The sequence below is a fragment of the Chrysochloris asiatica genome, unplaced genomic scaffold, assembly GCF_000296735.1.
Source record: "Chrysochloris asiatica unplaced genomic scaffold, ChrAsi1.0 scaffold00048, whole genome shotgun sequence".
In the NCBI taxonomy this organism is placed as follows: Eukaryota; Metazoa; Chordata; class Mammalia; order Afrosoricida; family Chrysochloridae; genus Chrysochloris; species Chrysochloris asiatica.
Window position 1 is genome coordinate 6,223,219 of NW_006408566.1, and position 17,020 is coordinate 6,240,238.

General features: G+C 38.3%; 1 protein-coding gene across 1 annotated transcript in view; it reads left to right on the plus strand.

Moving 5' to 3' along the window:
- The window catches only part of LOC102832235 (chromosome unknown open reading frame, human C1orf141), a 48,262-nt gene that overhangs the window by 29,945 nt on the left and 1,297 nt on the right, over positions 1-17,020 (plus strand). Inside the window, exons 4-5 of the mRNA XM_006862497.1 lie at positions 11,327-11,396; positions 13,130-13,316. Coding sequence (XP_006862559.1) covers positions 11,327-11,396; positions 13,130-13,316 — 257 coding nt within the window. The remainder of the gene's footprint in view (positions 1-11,326; positions 11,397-13,129; positions 13,317-17,020) is intronic.

A 17,020-nucleotide genomic window follows, 5' to 3' on the forward strand; every position in this document is an offset into this window, starting at 1 on the left:
TTCAAACTGCTGACCTTGAAATTAGCAGCCCGATTCGTAACCGCTAATCAACAAGAGCTACTTATAGTAGAAGTTATATTATCAAATATAATTAAGTGCAAGCTCTTATTAATTATTTCATAAAGTCACTTAAAACAGGATATCACACATACACATGATGGTGGCATGAACAGGGCTATAAAATCCTGATTCTTCCACAAAAGCACCAAGAAAACCAACTAGAAATATACAATCTCAATTCAGTGAGTCCTCTTAAAGTTAAGTATAACAGAGGATTGCAGAAACTAAACACAATATGAAACAACAAAAAAAGTGACTTTTAAACAGGAAAAAATTTTGTTCTACTGTCTCTGCCTCTGCCCCTGCCCCTCTTCCTCCCAGCTTGGTAGCTACAGCTTTTGCTGTAGCAGAGAAAACTGCAGTGCAAATTCTCAGAAAGGGGACTCATCTCGGGCTATGCAGTGAATTGGGCTGACTCGGTTGGTGGACTGTTCAAGTCCATGGATGGTGAGTTTGAACAGCTGACCTTGTGGTTCAAACTGACCTTGAGATCCAGTGCTTGTCCTGCAGTGCCACACCCTAGTGACCAAAAACCAGAAGAGTTATGGGATGACATCCAGAACATCATACATATAGAAAGCAAAAGGTCATGAAAAAGTCCAAATAGAAAAGACTAAAATGGATGTCATAAGAGACTCTGAAACCTGCTCTTGAGTGTAGAGACACTAAAGTGATTGAAGAAATGAGAAAGCAAAAAAGCTGAACAGAAAATTTCAAAGAGCAGCTCGAGAAGACAGCATCAAGTGTTATGATGAAATGTGCAGAAACCTGGAATTAGTAAACAAAAGGGAAGAACATGCTTAGTCCTTCACAAGGTGAAAGAACTGAAAAAAAAAAAAAAATGCAAGCCTCACCTTGCAGTACTGAAGAATTCTATGGTCAGTAGTTCAGATCCACCAGCTACTTCTCAGAAACGCTACACAGGGTTGCTAAGAGTTGGAATCAACTCAATGTCATGTAACAAAACAATGTGTAAAATATTAAATGAGGTAGAAAACATCAAAAGAATATCAAAGGACTACACAGAGTGACTGTATCAAAAGGAATTGATGTTTAACCATTTCAAGAAGTAGTATATGATCAATAAAACAATAACACTGAAGGAAGAAGTCCAAGCTGTGCTGAAGACATTGGTGAAAAACAAGATTTTAAGAATTAACAGAATGTAAATTGAATTGTTTCAACAAACTGATGCAACACTGGAGACAGTCACTGGTTTAAGCCAAGAAATTTGTTGTTGTTATTATTAGATGCATCGAGTCAGTACCAATTCATCGTGACCCTATGCACAACAGAATGAAACACTGCCCAGTCCTGTGCCAACCCCACAATCATGTCTACATTTGATCCCACTGATTCTGCCACTGTGCCAATCCATCTTGATGGGGTCTTTGTCTAATTCTCCAACCCTCCACTTTGCCAAGCATAATATCTTTCTCCAGTGACTGAAGTATGAGAGATAAGGTCTGGCCATCCTGGCTTCCAAGGAGCACTCTGGCTGTACTTCTTCCAACACAGATCTATTTGTTCTTTTGGCAGTTCATGGCACTTTCAATATTCTCTTCCAACACCATAATTCAAAGGCATCAATTCCTCTGCTATCTTCTTTATTCACTATTCAGTTTTCACATGCATATGAGACATTTAGACTTTCCAAGAAATTTAGAAGACAGATATTTGGCCGACTAATTGGAAGAGATCCATATTTGTGCCCATTCCAGATAAAGGTGATCCAGTGGAAAATGGAATTAAGCAATATCATATACATTTAAAATCTTGCTGAAGACAGTGCAAAAATGATGCAGCCATATATTGACAGGGAGCTGCCAGAAATTCAAATTGGATTCAGAAGAGCACTTGAAACTAAAGCTATCATTGCTGATGGCAGATGGATCTTGGCTGAAAGCAGAGAATACCAGAAAGCTATTTGCTTGTGCTCTATTGACTACACAAAGGCATAGTGGATCATAACAAACTATAGATAACATTGCAAAGAATGGGTTAAGTCCCCTCAAAATATGTGTTGTAACCCTATAATTGTGAATAGGTGCCCTTGTGATATAATTGTGCTAATTAGGAACATGTACATAGACAAAAGGCAGTGGCTCAAATAGAGCAAGGAGGTATTAAGTGGTTTAAATTGAGGAAAAATGTGTGCCGGGGTTGTATTCTTTCACCATACTTATTCAATCTGTATACTGAGCAAATAATCCAAGAAACTGGATTACATGATGAAGAATATGGCATCAGGATTGAAGGAAGACTCATTAACAACCTGAGATCTGCAGTTGATATAACCGGTCTTGCTGAAAGCAAAGAGGACTTAAAATACTTACTGATGTAGATCAAAGATTACTGCCATCAGTATGGATTACATCTCAATGTAAAGAAAACAAAAATCCTCACCACTGGACCAATATATAGCATCACAATAAATGGAGAAAAGATTGAAGTTGTCAAGGACCTCAATTTGCATGGATCCATAATCAATGCTCATGGAAGCAGCAGTCAAGAATTTATGCAACTTATTGCATTGGGTAAATCTGCAAAAGACCTTAGAAGAGTTGATACATTTGAGTTACGGTACTGGACAAGAATATTAAAGGTACCATGGACTGCCAGAAAAACAAACAAGTCTGTTTTGTAAGAAGTACAGCCAGAATACTCCTTAGACCCCAGGATGGTGAGACTTTGTCTTTCATTCTATGGACATGTTATTATTGTTGTTATGTGCTATGGAGTCGGTCCCAACTCATAGCGACCCTGCACAGGGTTCCCCAGCCCGTTAATCTTTGCAGGAACAAAAAGCCTCATTTTTCTCCCATGGAATAGCTGGTAGTTTTGAACTGCTAATGCTGAGGTTAGCAGCCCAATTTGTAACCACTATGCTACCAGAGCTCCTTATGGACATGTTATTAGGAGGGATCTTTCCTTGGAGAAGGACATCATACTCGGTAAAGTGAAGTGTCAATGAAAAAGGAAGACCCTCAATGAGATGGACTGACAATGGCAGCAACGATGGGCTCTAACATCACAATTGTCAGGAGGACGCAGGACCAGGCAGCGTTTCCTTGTTGTGCATGGATCACTATGAGACGAAACTGACTCAACAGTACCAAACAACATTTAAACTCGGAATTTGTAGAAATAAATTTATGTAAATATAAAGACCAAGTTTTAGAGAAAGGAAATAAAAGTTAGTAAAAATTTTAAACATAAGCATTTTTTTTTTTTTTTACTTCCATGGGCTTATTTCCTCTCCAGAATGTTGTAATAATTATATTTATCTCATAGGTTTTTTTCTGAGGATTATATAAAGCATTATATTGGAAAGAATTTTAAAAATCAGACAGTAGTTATGTATTGTAATTAAATATTGCAAATAAAAACATTAAATATTTATAAATATACACACGGAAAAAAATTCTAACACTGTTTTCATTTTTCCTGCTGTTTAGGTGGAAAATCATTTGCATAAGCTGTATTCACATGATGGGCCATCATTTAGAAGGGCATTTGGTTCTTCCGTCTTTTCACCTGTTGTCAGTATTCACTCTAATGCTTATAAAAAACAGTCTACTTTATTTAGAGGTATATAAATTGCATGTTTATATTGAAATACCTAACAGCTGTTGTTGTTATGTGCCGTGGAGTCGGTTCCGACTCATAGCGACCCTGTGAACTGCTGACCATGAGATTAGCAGCCCAATTCGTAACCACTCCGCTACAAGACCTCCTTAACCGCATCTAAATTTAGGATATGTTGTTGTTATTGTTATGTATTGTCGAGTTAACCCAACTCATAATGATCCTATACGACAGTGATCCTATATATCTTAATATCCTGAGCTCTGGTAGAGTAGTGCTTATGAATCGGGCTGCTGATCTCACGATCAGTAGTTTGAAACGATCAACTGTTCCGCGGGAAAAAGATGAGGCTTTCTACTCCCGTAAAGATTTACAGCCTCGGAAACCCTGTGCAGGGTCACTATGACTAGGAACCGACTCCACCGTACTTAACAACAACATAAACCCTAAATCCCATGGGGTTTCCTTGGTTGTAATCCTTATAGGAGCAGATTCCCAAGTCTTTCTCCGGAGTTGCTGCACAGATTCAAACTGCCACCTTTGCAGTTAGCAACTGAGCCCTTACCCACTGTTGGCTTCTTAAGGATGTAAGCATCAGAAAATCTTTATTCAAGGAATATCAGTATCTGATCAAATTAAATTATTTCACTACTCAATGACACCTGAAGATTCTATTATTAAGAAAGAAAATTCTACTCTCTTTAACCCATGCACCCTGATTCTCATCATACTACACAGGCTGTTCCCAACTATTGTGTGATTTGTTCCACTCTATTCTCTACATTCTGAGTGTGGTACTGTGGGTTAATGCGCTGAACTGCAAAGTCAGTTTGAGACACAAGGTTGGTGGTTCAAGCTCACCAGACACTCCTCGGAAACCCTATACAGGGTCACTATGGGTCGGAATCAACTCCACAGTACTTATTAATAACAACAAAATTCTTTGTATTCATAGCATACTTCTCTACCTGATGGTTTCCTATTCATCTTTAGTAGCTGGAAGGCTTTAGATGATATTAACAGAAAATTCAACTACATATAGTTGAAATAATAAGGATATTTATTATCTCAAGTAACAAGAAGTCCACCAGGAAGGCAGTTTCACAGCTAGTTAATTCAGGAGCTTAATGATGTCAGCTGGACTTCCGATGTGGCACTGCAGGATAAGTGTAGGACAGCGAGGTCGGTTTGAACCACAAGGTTGGCGGTTGAAACTTACCAGTTGCTCTTCAAAAATCCTATATTGGGTTGCTATAAGTTGAAACCAACTCTACAGCATTTAACAATAACAACAACAATTATATCAGCATATATCCAGTTCCTCCATCTTTACTCAATGGTCTTAGCAAGTAGCTTGTCCTCCTAGCTTTGCTGTCTAATGCAATTACTGCTATTCATGATAACTTGTATGGGCAACAACATGCAATGAAAAAGAGAAATTGTCCTTTGCCCTTTAATAAGAATGAGAAAAATGACCCAAAAGTCCTTCCAGAAGACCTCTTATGGATCCTTGGCTAGGATAGCTTCATGTTCCCATGTCTGCAACAGTAAATCATTATTGGCTTAGTTTAGTTTTTTTCTAATTTTTAACATAACCCACACTCAGTCAGAAATACTTTTTATATCATAATCTAGTATACAAATAAAGAGTGCTGATGGCATAGTGGGTTACAAAATGCGCTGTTAATCTCAAGGCCAGCAGTTCAAATCTACCAGTCATTCCGAGAGAGAAAGAAAAGAATTTCTGCTCCTATAAAGATGTACAGTGTCTAAAAGTCTATGCAGTGTCACTATGAGGTGGAACCTATTCCATAACACACAGCAGTATAAAAATACATGGAGCAGAAGATTCAGCCTCATGGAATCCTAATTATCTCTTTGTTAATTTGATTTGGTCACTGTATTTCTGTGATTTGTACAGCTATAACTAAGGACCTGCAAAATGCACTTTGATAATTTCTACTCTACTTGGAAACCCTCTACAGGCTTGCTATAAGTTGGAATTGACTTCTTGTTGTTAGGTGCCATTGCATTGTTACCGACTCGTGGCTCATGTGATTGTTGTGGGGTAGCGGGGAGGGAGCACTGACAAGTTCAAGAATCACAGATTACATAACAGCAGGCTGGAGACTCCTGGAGACTTGACTGGTGTTCTCCTCTGCCCCAGTAGGTTTGTTCTTAAAGTTATGCCTAGGGCACTGGGTAAACCAGTCTGACCTGTAAAGCATCTGACAAGGGAAAAGAAATACAGATACTTATGGGTGGTCTTCTTTTATTTAAGGTCCCATAAAATGTGGAATTTTTATGGGTGGTCTTCTTTAATAGCATGTCCCAGGATGCTATGCACCCTGGACATGTCTTGCACATCTTTACAACTGCCCAGGTAGCGTGTGTGTGTGCGCATGCTGCCTTCAACATGCCTCACAATTTCAGTCACAAGATTTCAGTTAATAAGTGGCTCATATATAATTCTGATTTTGGAATCCCCTTTTCCCTGTCTCAAATGAGGTGAAGGTTTACAGATTAAACTGACATTTTATATGCCATGTAGCATACATTTCTTTTCATTTCAATGATTACAATTCCCTCAATGTAGCATCACTTATCCCACTTCCTCCCTGGGATTCCTGTTTCCATGCCTCCTTCTTTCCTATCCCTTCTGAGTTTTGTCCTTAGGTAAATGCTGCCTTTTGATCTCAAATGGTTGATCATCTTATGGTATGTATATATACTTCACTAGTGTTATTGTTCTAATATATACAAGGACAGTTTGAACCACCGACCTGGTGGTTCACCAGCCACTCCTCGGAAACCCTAAACAGGATCTCTATGAGTCAGAACCAACTCAGAGGCACTTAACAGCAAACAGCAACAATATACTTACCTATTCCTTAGCTGAAAATTGAGCCATTAGGATGAGTTCAATTCCAGACTTGAAGGGTGACCAAGGGTCATAGTCTTATATTCCATCAATCTCTTTCTGACTAGCAAACCCAGTTTTTTTCTCATTTTGAGTTTTGTTCCATTCTATCCAGGGCCTTCTAATGTGATCTCTTTCAAAGTAGTTGGTAGTGGTAGATGGGCACCATCTAGTTCTTCAGGTCTCAAGATTGTGGAGACTAGTGTTCAGGTTCATATGGCCCATTAGACCATTGGATTAATCATTTCTAGGAACGCTTGTGGAACAGGAGAGTAGTCACCAGACATAATTTGGAAGAGTGCCATCTTGGTACACTTTCTTCATTCCATGTGGCAAGATCTTTGACACCTATGTCTTAGACTGGGTTTTCTAGAGAAGCAAACCCAGTGAAACGTATATGTACACATAAAGAGATGCTTATATTCAGGAAATGGCTTGCATAGATACAGAGGTAGGAGAGTCCCAAGTCCAGGTCAGATGAACCAAGATCAGCAGGTCAGACAGCAGGCATTTAGACAGGTCCAGCAGGCAGCAGTCAGGCAGATAAAAGAGCAGGCCACTGGTTCAAGTCCAAAGAACCAGAGATTGGAGGACAAGATCCAGATGCAGCAGAGAGCAAGTAAGCTTTACATGAGTGTTTGATACATTGGAAGCAGGTCACACGCCCAAAGAAACAGGCTTTCAATTGATTGGCTGCTCATAGAAGACCTCATCATAGAGTTAGCGACATTATATTAGGTCTCATTATGAGGATAACTACTCCTGATGTGGTGCTGTATGGTCAACACTGGACTGAGAACCACAGATCAGTAGTTTTTTCCATCTCCTTAAAGAATGATGTTGGAATTTGGATTGGAATTGTGCGTTCAGTACCACATCAGTTTGTTGAAAGATTTCAGTTTGTATTTAATCAATTCCTGAGCCTGTTCTACACCAATGCCTTTAGTATACCTTAGACTTTGTCCTTCTGTATCTTTGGCTCTTGGTCATATGCTACCTCTTGAAATGGTTCAACATTATTTCTTTTTGATACAGTATCTGTGTATTCCCTACATCTTTTTTTGATGCTTTCTGCATCATACAATATTTTGCCCAAAGAATCCTTCAGTATTGCAAGTCAAGGTTTGAATTATTTCTTCAGTTCCTTCAACTTGAGAAATGTTTGTTCTTCCCTCCAGGTCTTTGCACATTTTGTTAAAATACTTAATTTTGTCTTCTTGAGCTATCCTTTGAAATTTTCTGTTCAGCAGTTTTACTTCCTCATTTCTTACATTTGCCTTAGCATCTTTACGCTGGAGAGCAAGTGTCAGAGTCTCTTTTGACACCCGTTTTGGTCTTTTACTTCTTTCTTTTCTTCTTAATGACCTTTTGATTTCTTCCTGGATGTTCTTGATGTAACCCCACAACCATGCTGGTCTTCAGTCATTAGTGTCTAATGTAGCATATTTGTTCTTCTGATATTTTTTCAATTCAAGTGGGATATGTTCAAGGTTAAATTTTGGCTCTCGTGCACTGGTTTTAATTTTCTTCAGCTCCAGTCTGAATTGCATTTGAGCAATTTCCACAGTCTACCCTGGCCTTGTTTTTGTTGATGATATAGAACTTTTCCACTGTCTCTTCCCACAGATGACACCAGTTTTAATTCAGTGTGTTCCATGTGGTGAGGTACATATGTATAGTCATCTTTTACATTGTTTACAAAAGGTATTTGCAATGAATAAGTCATTGGGCTTGCAAAATTCTATCATGCATTCTCCAGCATCATTTATATCACCAAAGTCATGTTTTTCAACTACTGATCCTTCCACTTTGTTTCCAAACTTCGCATTCTAATCACCAGTAATTATCAGTACATTTTGACTGTATATTTGATTAACATCGTACTGGAAAAATTAGCAGAATTCTTCAATTTCATCATCGCTTGTTTTAGTGGTTGGTGCATAAATTTGAATAATTGTGGTATTCACTGATCTTCCTTGTAGGTAGATAGATATCATCCTGTCACAGACAGCATTATATCTAAGATAGATCTTGAAATGTTCTTTTTTATGTTGAATATGACACCATTCCTCTTCAATTTGTCATTCCCATCATAATAAACCATATGATTGCCAAATTCAAAATGGTCATTTCAGCTCACTAATGCCTAGGATATCAATCTTTATATGTTCCATTTCCTTCTTGACAACTTCCAGTTTTCCTAGATTCATACTTCATACATTCCATGTTCCTATTATTAATGGATGTTTACAGCTGTTTCTCCTCATTTTGAATTGTGCCCCATCAGCAAATGAAGGTCCTGAAAGCTTTATTCCATTTGCATCATCTCAATACTCTACTTTGAAGAGGTAGTTCTTCCCCAGTCGTATTTTGAATGCCTTCCAACTTGAGGAGCGCATCATCTAGCACTATATATGACAATATTTTGGTGCTATTCATCATACTTCTAATATTCTGATGCTGACAGTGTTCCACTGCTATTGATAAGGTGTTCAGTGGTTAAACATTCAGAAGCCTTTCTTTCTTCCTAGTCTGGTAGCTCAGCTGAAACATGTCCACCATAGGTATACTCTTCTGGTATTTAAAATACTGCTGGTGTAACTTCCAGCATCACAGAAACACACAAACTACCACAGTACAGCAAACTGACAGACAAGTGGAGGTTGTGTGCAACCTTCTAGGAGGCTGGAAGTCCAAACATCCTTGTCTCTTTCAGCATCTGTAGGTCCAGCATTCCTTGGAGATTTCCATGTGTCTTCGCATCAGTCTTTCCCTGGATCTTCATAGTGTAGGGATCCAGGTCCAAAGGATGCATTCCATTCTTCACTCTTCTTTCTTGGTGGCAGAAGTTTTATGTTTATTTGCTCACTTCTCATAATCTTTATATTTCAAAAGAAATTAACTCAAAATACAACCTAATCCTGTAGATTGAATCTGACCTCATTAACATCATGTTGTTGTTGTTAAGTGTAGTTGAGTCAGTATTGACTCATAGTGACCCTGTACAGGGTTTTCTAGGAGTGGCTGGTAGATTTCAACTGGACATTGTTGTTCCAACTAACCTTGCAGCCTAGTGCTTATCCTACAGTACCGCATCAGGACTCCCATTAACATCATGTTGTTGTTGTTAAGTGCCATTGAGTCGGTTCTGACCCATAGCGACCCTGCACAGGGTTTCCGAGGATGTAAATCTTTATGGGAGCAGAACGCCTCATCTTTCTCCCACAGAGCGGCTGGTAATTTCGAACTGCTGTCCTTAAGGTTCGCAGCCCGATTCGTAACCACTACGCTACCAGAACTCCTTAGAAGTGAGGATTTACAACATATAGGATAATTCCATCAGATTGTTGTTGTTAGATGCCATCAAGTCGTCAGTACCGACTCATAACGACCCTATGCACAACAGAATGGAACATTGCCCAATCCTGGGTCAACCTTAAAATTGTTGACATGCTTGAGCCCATTGATGTTGCCACTTTGCCAGTCCTTCTCGCTGGGGTCTTCCTCTTTTTCTCTGACCCTCTACCTTATCAAACATGATAAACTTCTCCAGCAACTGGTCCCTTGTGACAATATGTCCGAAGTATGAGAGATGAAGTTTGGCCATCCTGGCCTCCAAGGAGCAACTCTGGCTGCACTTCTTCCAACACAGATTTGTTGGTTCTTTTGAAAGCCCATGGTATTTTCAATATTCTCCTCCAACACTGTAACACCAAAAGCATCAATTCTTCTACAGTCTTCCTTATTCACTACCAGCTTTCGCATGCATATGAGATTATTGAAAATACCATGGCTTAGGTCAGGCACACCTTAGTCTTCAAGCTGACATCTTTGCTCTTCAACACTTTAAAAAGGTCTTGTACAGCAGATTTGCCTGATGCAATACGTCCTTTGAATTATTGACTGCTGCTTCCATGAGTGTTGATCGTTGATCCAAGAAGAATGAAGTCCTTGACAACTACAATCTTTTCTCCATTGATAAGAATGTTGTTTATTGTTCCAGTGATGAAGATTTTTGTTTTCTTTACATTGAAATGCAATCCATACCAAAGGCTGTGCTGTTTGATCTTCATCAGTAAATATTTTAAGTCCTCTTCACTTTCAGCAAGCAAGGTTGTATCATCTGCATATCGCAGGTTGTTAATGAGTCTTCCTCCAATCCTGATGCAACGTTTTTCTTCATAGAACCCAGCTTCTCAGATTATTTGCTCAGCACACAGGTTGAATAAATATGGTGAAAGAATACAACCTTGTCACACACCTTTCTTAATTTTAAACCATTCAGTGTTCCCATGTTCTGTTCGAACAACTGCCTCTTGGTCCATGTACAGATTCCTCATGAGAACAATTAATTAAGTGTTCCAGAATACTCATACTTCGCAATGTTATCCATAGCTTGTCATGATCCACACAATCGAAAGCCTTTGCATAGTCAATAAAGCACAGGTAAACATCTTTCTGATATTCTCTGCTTTCAGCCAAGATCCATCAGACATCAGCAATGATATCCCTCATTCCAAAGCCTCTTCTGAATCCATTAGAATAGGGTTTGTCATGTCAGATCACATTACGAAGAAAGTGATTACATTACACTATCTTACCATAAGGAATTATTACAACTGGTAAACCTTAACTATCACACATGCGTCAGGGTCTATACTAGGTGCCACATTCCAATTTTAAAATCTAAAATATTTTATATAAGATTTTTAATGCCATAATGTATGTCTATTTTATGGAAATCTTTTATAATTTCAGATCAAACAAAAAATAAAACTATTGTGGAATTTCATCCTGTTGACCATTTAGAAGATGATTTAAATAAAAGGTAATTTAAAATTACTTTTTTATTCTGTGCAATAATGTTTCTAATAGAATTAGTTCTACTTTTTATTAGCTAGTGGGCCAGAATGAATTTGCCACGGCGTATTATTACTGTTTAGTCCCATTACAACAGTCCTATGACTGTTCCAAGACTGCTTGGCTGGTTGGTATTACATTCAGACTTTAAGCACATGCTTTATTTATTACTGTAAGTTCACAATTTAATAGATAAAATGATGTGATAAAAATCAATGAGAATACAATTATGTTTCTGCAGTAGGAACACAAATTTAGTCACACTATAACATGAGTGCAAAAAATGAAATAGCCCCTTCATCTGCATAAAATTCTGTTCTTTCTCCGCCTTTGTGAGTAATTTAAAAAAATAATTAATTTAGGTATTTAAAAGTCTTTTGGAACAAATAATGTACAACCCCTTTAGGTTTAATGTTGTTGTTGTTAAGTGCTGTTGAGTTGATTCCCAACCATAACGACCCTGTATAGGGTTTCCAAGATTGAACCAAATTAGGTTTAATACAGACCCTCTATTTCTTTCTAAGATAGCATTGAAGAATAAGGAGTTCACTTAAATTTATGATAGTAAAGGAAAATGGGACTTGACCAAGGGTCCTGGTCAATGCTCTTGTATGATAGGTCCCATCTCCAGATGTTCTTTGACTACTAACATCTATGAATCCTGAACTGATGGTCTATTTTTATTCTCTCAGCACTTAGACAGGATCTACACTCAGTTCTCATTCTTGTGGTAAAATGCTTGGATTTGCTGTCATATCCTTCTTTTTCCTTACTTCCTACTCAAGCCTTTACTATAGGTTACTTCACCCCTACAGTGGCAATTACCTTGGTAAGCCTAAACTGAGTGTCCACGTCACATGTGAATCAAGGAATCTAGAATGTAAATCTAGAATGAAAATATACTTTCTCTCTCTCTCTCTGACTGGCCACACCAATCCATCCTCTTAACTAGGCCCATTTTATAATGGCCAGAAATTGCTCTGAAAGTAGTTTTCTTGCAGCATTTCAACAAAGGAGGTGGCAAATATCTCTCTATTCTACTTGTGGTGTTCTGTTCACTTCCTCCCACTGAAAAGCCAAAGTGACACACGCCTGTCTTGTTCCCTCTCCTCCTTTTTTGCTATTTTCCCCAAAAGCAGAAAGGGTGGTCTCATCAAATTGAAAGTCTATGTTGATTGTTAGAGACTGATAGAGACTGGAGAATATAGGCAAGAACTAACAAACTAAAAATAGTTCTCTAAAAACATTTATGCTGACAACTCAAAGAATTTAATCAATGCCAATGAATTGTGCATGTAGAAAATATCGAACTGCTGTATCCTTTGCTGTACGTATTCTCAACATTAACAAAATAAATAAAATTGATTTTTAAAACAAACCTTTAAGACTCTAGACCCATAGAAAGAGAAAGGCTATGTGCTAGCAGGCAGGAGACTGCCTTGCAAAATGTGCCCTTTGGTTGTTTAAACAATTGTACATTCCTGTGTGTTTTTGTGTACATCCAAAAACAAGGGGGGGTGGAGATAGAGGCAAGTACTGTTAACTGATGGTGCATGGAGGGGATTGTAATCATTGCAATGAAACAAAGTACAATTGGTTGATTGTAAAACCGATCTTCTGCCATGTAAACTAACAGTCAATTCAAAATAAAAGCTTTAAAAAAATTTTTTTTAATTAAGCTGAACTTGTGTTCTTTTTCAGAAACAAATCTCCCTCACAGATGAATGATTTTAGTATAAAAAAAAGTGAATCAACCAGAAACTATCAATTAAGTGAGCATGTAGTCAGCAAGAAAACTTTGCTCCCCTTGTGTTTTGAGGATGAATTGAAAAAACCAAATGTCAAGATTATCAGCATTGATGCACCAAAGACAGCAGTTTCTCAAATGGTAATAAAAATACCTACTATTGCTTAGTAAATATGTATATTAATATTACTTGTAAGTATTCCCTGGGTGATACAGATAAGTGCTCAACTACTAGCTGGAATGTTGTCATTTCAAGCCCATCCAGATGTACCTTGGGAGATAGGTCTGGCAATCTGCTTCTAAAAGGTCACATGAGCAGTTCTACTCTGCACACATGGGCTTTACATCTAGAAGACTAGATGACAACTAACAATAGCAACATATATTCTAGTGACCAGAATCTTTGATAAATCCTTCTTGCCTTTTGGTTTCACTCTTTAATATGACAACTAAAAAACCCACTCCATTGAGTTTGATTCTATGAGTTGATGCCGACTCACACAGACTCTATATAGAAGAGAGCAGAACTGCTCCTTAGGATTTCTGAGACTGTAAACCTATGGAGCGGCTGGTAGGTTTGAATCGCCAGCCTTTCGGTCAGCAGCCCTATTTAGCCCACAGCATCACCAGGCCTCTTTTTAAAATTTGCTGCTGTTGTTGTTAAGTTCTGGTGTGGTGCTGTAGGATAAGCACTGGACTGCCAGGTTGGTGGTTCAAATTCAACAGCCATTCCTTGGAAACCCTACATGGGGTTGCTATGAGTTGGAACCAACTCAATGGCACTTAACAACAACAACAAATTCTTAATGTTCATTAAGAACCACTACCCCAACATTGGGCCCTGTTGTATGCTAACCACAATGTCAGCAATTAAAACCACACCAACCATCTCAGAAACCTTATGCATGGTCACTATGATTCAGAACCAACTTGATGGCACTTAACAATAGCAACACCCCAACACTGGAGATTCCTTTGCATCAATTTTAAATTTGTGAATGTTTTATCAAATTTGATTCACTATAAAAGAAACAAAATGAAAATGGTATTTTAACAAAGCATGACTAGATTCTAAGTTTGGTTTGCTAATAATTAGTGTAGCTATTTCAACTAAAAAAAAAAACAAAAACATTTACTAAGGGCCATTGGTTAGCTCACAGCATCACTTAGAATGCCAGAGAGAGAATCTGGCTTGAGAGCTATCTAGTTAAGGATTCACCCCAGTTACAGCCCAAAACTCTTCCACTGGAGCCCATGCTATAATCACAGACAACAGTTTATAACTTTGATGTTGAGCAGAAGATAGCATTTCTAAGATCTTTGCAACTGGGGCCCTTCAAAGTTGAATGTTTTCCATCACCCTCAGTAAAATTGTTTATACAGTTTTCTCAGTGCTTCTTTTTTAACCGAAATTCTCATAGGAATGTCTGATTGGCGGAGTTTTAGTCACATGCTTACCCCTAACTTGATTGTACCTAAAGGTGCATAGAGTAAGAACATAGAAGAATTGATGCATTTGAATTATGGTATTGATGAGGAATATTGAAAGTACCATGAACTAACTAGCCAGATGAACTAACAAATCTGTCTTGGAGGAAGTACAGCCAGAATACTCCTTAGAAGAAAGGATGGTGAGAGTTTATCTCTCATACTTTGGACATGTTATCAGGAGAGATAATTCCCTGAAACAGAACATCATGCTTGGTAAAGAGAAACGTCAGCAAAAAGGAAGACCCTCAACAAGATAGATTGACACAGTGGCAGTAACAACGGGCTCAAATGGAACAATTTTGAGAATTGCATAGGGTCACTATGAGTCACACAACAACAAGACTATTAATTTACAAGGTTGCTGATTTGAACCCACCAAGAGGTACCTTGGCCACTAGGCAACTAATAAATAGGTAATAATAGTATGACCTATGCAAAACTGTTTTTTGTTGTTAGGTGCTGTTGAGTTGGTTCAGACTTACAATAACCCTGTATAGATTTTCCGAGGAGCAGCTGGTGAGTTTGAACCACTACCTTGCAATTCAAACCAACTTTGAGATCCAGTGCTTATCCTACAGCACCACACCATGACTCCCTAAAAAACTAGTGGGCTCAAATGTAAGAATTGTGGGATGGCACAAGGCAGTGTTTCATTTGGTTGTGCTCAGGGTCACTGTGAGTCAGAACCAACTTGACAGCACCTAAAACCAACAACATGCAAAACTATATTTTGGGTTATTTTTAATCATTTCAGTAATTATTGGCATTAAAAGACCTTTTACAGTGGGGACACTAAAATACAATAAATCATAGCTTTATTTTTTTCACTAATAATGCTTTAAAATAAAGTAGTAATCATTGAAAGAGCCCTGGTAGCATAGTGGGTTATGCATTGAACTATTATTAATCACAAGGTCTGCAGTTTGAATCCACCAGCTACTCAGTGAGAGAAAGATGAGGCTTTCTGTCCCCTAAAAGATTATAATAGCCTCAGAAATCCTATACAGGATCTCTCAACGAGTCAAAATCGACTGATGGCACTTAACAACAAACAGAGACAATTTTTAGGAGTAGTGGTGGCCCTGGAGGATAATACTGAACTGCTAACCACAAGGTCAACAGTTCAAGCTCCCCTAAGGAGCTCTGGTAGCATAGTGGTTACGAATTGGGCTGTGAACCTTAAGGTCAGCAGTTTGAAACTACCAGCTGTTCCTTGGGAGAAAGATGAGGGTTTCTGCTCCCATAAAGATTTACAGCCTCAGAAACCCTGTTCAGGGTCTCTATGAGTCGGAACCGACTCCACGGCACATAACTACTACCACCAAAGATGTACAGCCTTGAAAAACCCATGCAGGATCTGTGGGAGTTGAAATTGACTTGATGGTAGTGAGTTTAGTTTTGAGATCTGATTTTTAATTTTTTGAATTATTTAGTAGGATGTCCAACAATCTACCAGTTACCCTATTTCCCAATGACAAGACCTCAAACATTTACAAGTGTATGTATTTCTTCATGTTGTTGTTAGGTATCATCAAGTTTGCTCAAACGAATAGCAACTCTATGCACAACAGAATGAAACACGGCCTAGTTCTGCACCATTCTCACAGTTGTCGTTATGGTTGAGTGCATTGTTGCTGTTGCTATGTCAATCCATCTTGTTGGGGCTCTTCCTTTCCTTCACTGACCCTCTTTATTTATCAAGCTTGCTGTCGTTTACCACGAAATGATTCCTCCTTACAATGTGGCCAAAGTATGTGAAACAAAGTCTTATTGTCCTCAGTAGCTTTGGCTTTCTACATATATGATGTTCTGGACATCATCCCACAACTCCTCAGGTCTTCGATCATTACTGTTCAGCATGTCAAATCTGTTCTTGATTTAAATTCAGGTTGTTGTTGTTGTTGTTAAGTGCCTTCGAGTTGGTTCTGACCCATAGCAACCCTGTACAGGGTTTCCGAGGGTGTAAATCCTTACGGGAGTAGAAAGCCTCATTCAAGTAGGATATATTTATTTTTAAATTCAGGTAAGATCCTATTTTAGCTCTCATGAACTTGTTTTCATGTTCTTTAGCTTCAACCTGAATTTGCATATGAGCAATTGATGGTCTGTTCCACAGTTGGCTGTTGGTCTTGTTTTGGCTGATGATATTGAGTTTCTCTATCATCTCTTCCAACAAATGTAGTCAATTTGATTCCTGTGTACTCCAACCAGGTGCATATGTATAGTCACCATTTATATTGCTGAAAAGGCATTTAGAATGAAGAAGCTACTGGTCTTGCAAATTTTCTCGTGTGATCTTCAACATCATTTCTATTGATCATGGTCATATTTTCCAACTGCTGATTCTACCTCTT